Source organism: Molothrus aeneus, unplaced genomic scaffold (assembly GCF_037042795.1).
Source record: "Molothrus aeneus isolate 106 unplaced genomic scaffold, BPBGC_Maene_1.0 scaffold_34, whole genome shotgun sequence".
Lineage (NCBI taxonomy): Eukaryota > Metazoa > Chordata > Aves > Passeriformes > Icteridae > Molothrus > Molothrus aeneus.
The window spans coordinates 1,788,697-1,791,949 of record NW_027099005.1 but is presented as its reverse complement, the minus strand read 5'-3'; the positions used below and the strand labels follow the sequence as shown (position 1 = coordinate 1,791,949).

General features: G+C 57.4%; 1 protein-coding gene across 1 annotated transcript; it reads left to right on the top strand.

Annotated features, from left to right (window-relative positions):
• The first annotated feature begins 1,176 nt into the window (after positions 1-1,176).
• On the top strand, positions 1,177-2,109 carry LOC136570478 (olfactory receptor 14J1-like). The gene has a single exon (XM_066570944.1). It carries the CDS (start codon positions 1,177-1,179, stop codon positions 2,107-2,109), a length of 933 nt encoding a protein of 310 aa, XP_066427041.1.
• Positions 2,110-3,253: the final 1,144 nt, after the last annotated feature.

The following is a 3,253-nucleotide window of genomic DNA, read 5'->3' as shown; positions in this document are numbered from 1 at the left end:
TTCTCTGTGGCACAGGAGGAGCAGGAGGAGGAGGAGGAGGAGGAGGAGGAGGAGGAGGATGTGCTGCAGAGCGGGGCTGCCCTGGGCACCGTCAGAGGGACAGGGCAGGACGGCTCCTGCTGCCAGGGACGGCTGCAGGGGCTGAAGCTGGGGCTGCAGCCAGGGCTGCCCAGGGCTGTCCTGCAGAGCAGCTCCTGCAGCCCTCAGGGCTCTTGGCCAGCCCAGGGCATGTGCCACCTGCCAGGGGCAGCTCTCAGCCTGCCTGGCAGCTCCCCATGGACGCTGCAGGGGAGAAGTTCCAGGTGCAAGGAGCCACCCCCATCAGGGCAGATTCCTCCTGCTCTGGAGATGGTGCTGCATGGCCAGGGCTGCTCTCAGCTTTCTCCTAAAGGGAAGGGAAAGGGGCTGCCAGCTTTGGCTGTGTCCCTGAGCCTCCTGCACTGTCAGCCTGGGCATCAGCAGATGGGCCTCAGATCTCCCTCAGAAAGTGCCTCCTCAGCCTCCTCTCCCTACAGACAGCAGCAGCAGCACCCTGGCTTGCAGCATCTCTGTTTGTCTGGCCTGCCCTTAAGGCCCTGCTGCCAGGGAGATGCCCCTGGGCAGTGCCCTGTGCTGGGAGGGGTCTGCAGGGCAGAGCTGAGCCCCCAGGGCTGGGCTGGGCTCTGGCAGCACTGGCAGGGACAGGGCTTGGATAGAGAGAAACAGCTCCCAGTAGGCACAACTCCAGGCAGCAGAGAGCCAGAGCAACCCTTGGTATCCAATCCTGTCCAGCTGCACAGGGAAAGAGAGAAGGGCTTAGAGAAATTGACTTTTAAACTCGAGTCTTTAAAAACTCCACTTTATTTTTCAAGCACACTTTAATTTCAATCATGCTGAACTAGAGGAAGGTGTAATAAGCAAAGGCACCTGTGTGGTTCCAGTAGTTCTGACTGCACTGAGACACAGGGACCCCTGTTTTCCTTCTGGGCTTCCCCAGGTTTCAGCCTGAGAGCAATGCTGAAGATGAATCAGTAACTCAGGAGCACAAACACAAGCTCAAAAATAAAAATGTTGAGTGAAGTTCTCCAACAGGTAGAGAAGTAGTTTTGAGGGAATTCCTACAATAACCCCATAGGATTGACTCAACGAGCTTGTCAATGTCTTGTTTCAACAGTCCACCATGGCCAGAGTGAAGCAATGTCCAACAGCAGCTCCATCAGCCACTTCCTCCTGCTGGCATTGGCAGACACGCGACAGCTGCAGCTCCTGCACTTCTGCCTCTTGCTGGGCATCTCCCTGGCTGCCCTCCTGGGCAACGGCCTCATCATCAGCGCCGTAGCCTGCGGCCACCACCTGCACACGCCCATGTTCTTCTTCCTGCTCAACCTGGCCCTCAGCGACCTGGGCTCCATCTGCACCACTGTCCCCAAAGCCATGCACAATTCCCTCTGGGACACCAGCACCATCTCCTACTCAGCATGTGCTGCACAGGTGTTTTTCTTTCTCTTCTTCTTTTCAGCAGAGGTTTCCCTCCTGACCATCATGAGCTACGACCGCTACGTGTCCATCTGCAAACCCCTGCACTACGGGACCCTCCTGGGCAGCAGAGCTTGTGCCCACATGGGAGCAGCTGCCTGGGCCAGTGCCTTTCTCAATGCTCTGCTGCACACAGCCAATACATTTTCCCTGCCCCTGTGCCATGGCAATGCCCTGGGACAGTTCTTCTGTGAAATCCCACAGATCCTCAAGCTCTCCTGCTCCAAATCCTACCTCAGGGAACTTGGGCTCATTGTGCTTGGTGCATCCTTAGCCTTTGGTTGTTTTGTGTTCATTGTTTTCTCCTATGTGCAGATCTTCAGGGCTGTGCTGAGGATCCCCTCTGAGCAGGGACGGCACAAAGCCTTTTCCACCTGCCTCCCTCACCTGGCCGTGGTCTCACTGTTCCTCAGCACTGGCTTTTTTGCCTACCTGAAGCCCCCCTCCATCTCCTCCCCATCCCTGGATCTGGCAGTGTCAGTTCTGTACTCGGTGGTGCCTCCAGCCCTGAATCCCCTCATCTACAGCCTGAGGAACCAGGAGCTCCAGGCTGCAGTGTGGAGACTGATGACTGGACAATTTAGGAAACATTAAACTGCTGGGCAGTTTCTGAAAATAATTTGTAATAAAAGTTGTCTTTGATACTTCTTGTTGGTTTCATTTTGGAGCTTGTTTTTCATTGTTTTCCTTTTTTAATATTGTCCTTAAACTAAACCCATCAAATCTGCCATATCTCGTTTTGTTTCTCCACACCTTCACTATGACCCACTGACTGTGTCAGTGAGGAGCTGTGCTCTTGATAGCTTCAAATGAAATAAATCCTTTATTTCATTTGAAGCTATCAAGAGCATAGCTCCTCACTGACACAGTCCAGCAATGTTTTCCCTGGAGACCCCCCTTTTGTTGCCTTCTCTGGAGCTGCAGCAGCAATGTCTGTGTGCAGAGCTGGGGCAGATCAGTGCTGGCCCAGCAGCTGTGCCCAGCAGCAGCAGCAGCACTTGGTGTTGCCAGTGCTGCTGCCGTGGCCCTGCCCCGCTGCCCTGGTGGCCCTGGTGTTGCTGCAGGGCCTGAGTGCTCTCGGGGCCGGGCACAGCCCTGGGGGTGGCAGTGCCGGGGCTGCAGCAGGGACAGGCCATGGGCACTGCTGGGGCAGCGCTGACGCCTCAGCCCAGGGCCTGGGGGCTCCAGGCTCCTTGCCCAGGCTCTCTCAAGAACACGGCCAGGCCAATGCTCAGCACAGAAAAGCCCCGTGAGCAGCCCCAGGCTGGCCGTGGGCAGGCTGGGGGCAAACAGCACGGCTGGGGCTCTGCAAGGGCCCTGGGGCAGACGGGAAGGAGCAGCAGAGCAGGGCCTGATCCATCCCCAGTGCGCTGCACAGCCCAGGGCAGCGTCCCAGAGCGTCCTCATGCAGCTGCCAACAACATCCCCCCTCTGCAGCCCTGGCCTCTCCCCCAGCTCACACAGGTGCCCCATCCTTGCAGGCACAGACACGGCAGCACTGCCTCAGCAGCCCCTGTTTGCATTGCACACAGCAGGGGGAGCACCCCCATGCTGTTGCTGTGGGGACATGAACCTGAGGGAGCACAAATGCCATCAGCCCCTGGGGCCAGCAAGGGCTGGGGGACACCAGGGAAACCACTCAGCTTTGTCCTGGCCTCTGCAGTCAGCCAGAAAGTTTGTTCCCATCAGCTGGGAGTTTCCTGTCCCACTGCAGACGCTGTTGCTCAGAGCCAGGGCT

Bases quoted from the DNA above. Each gene is read 5' to 3' on its own strand.
- LOC136570478 (XM_066570944.1), top strand. From the start codon at position 1,177: ATGTCCAACAGCAGCTCCATCAGCCACTTCCTCCTGCTGGCATTGGCA.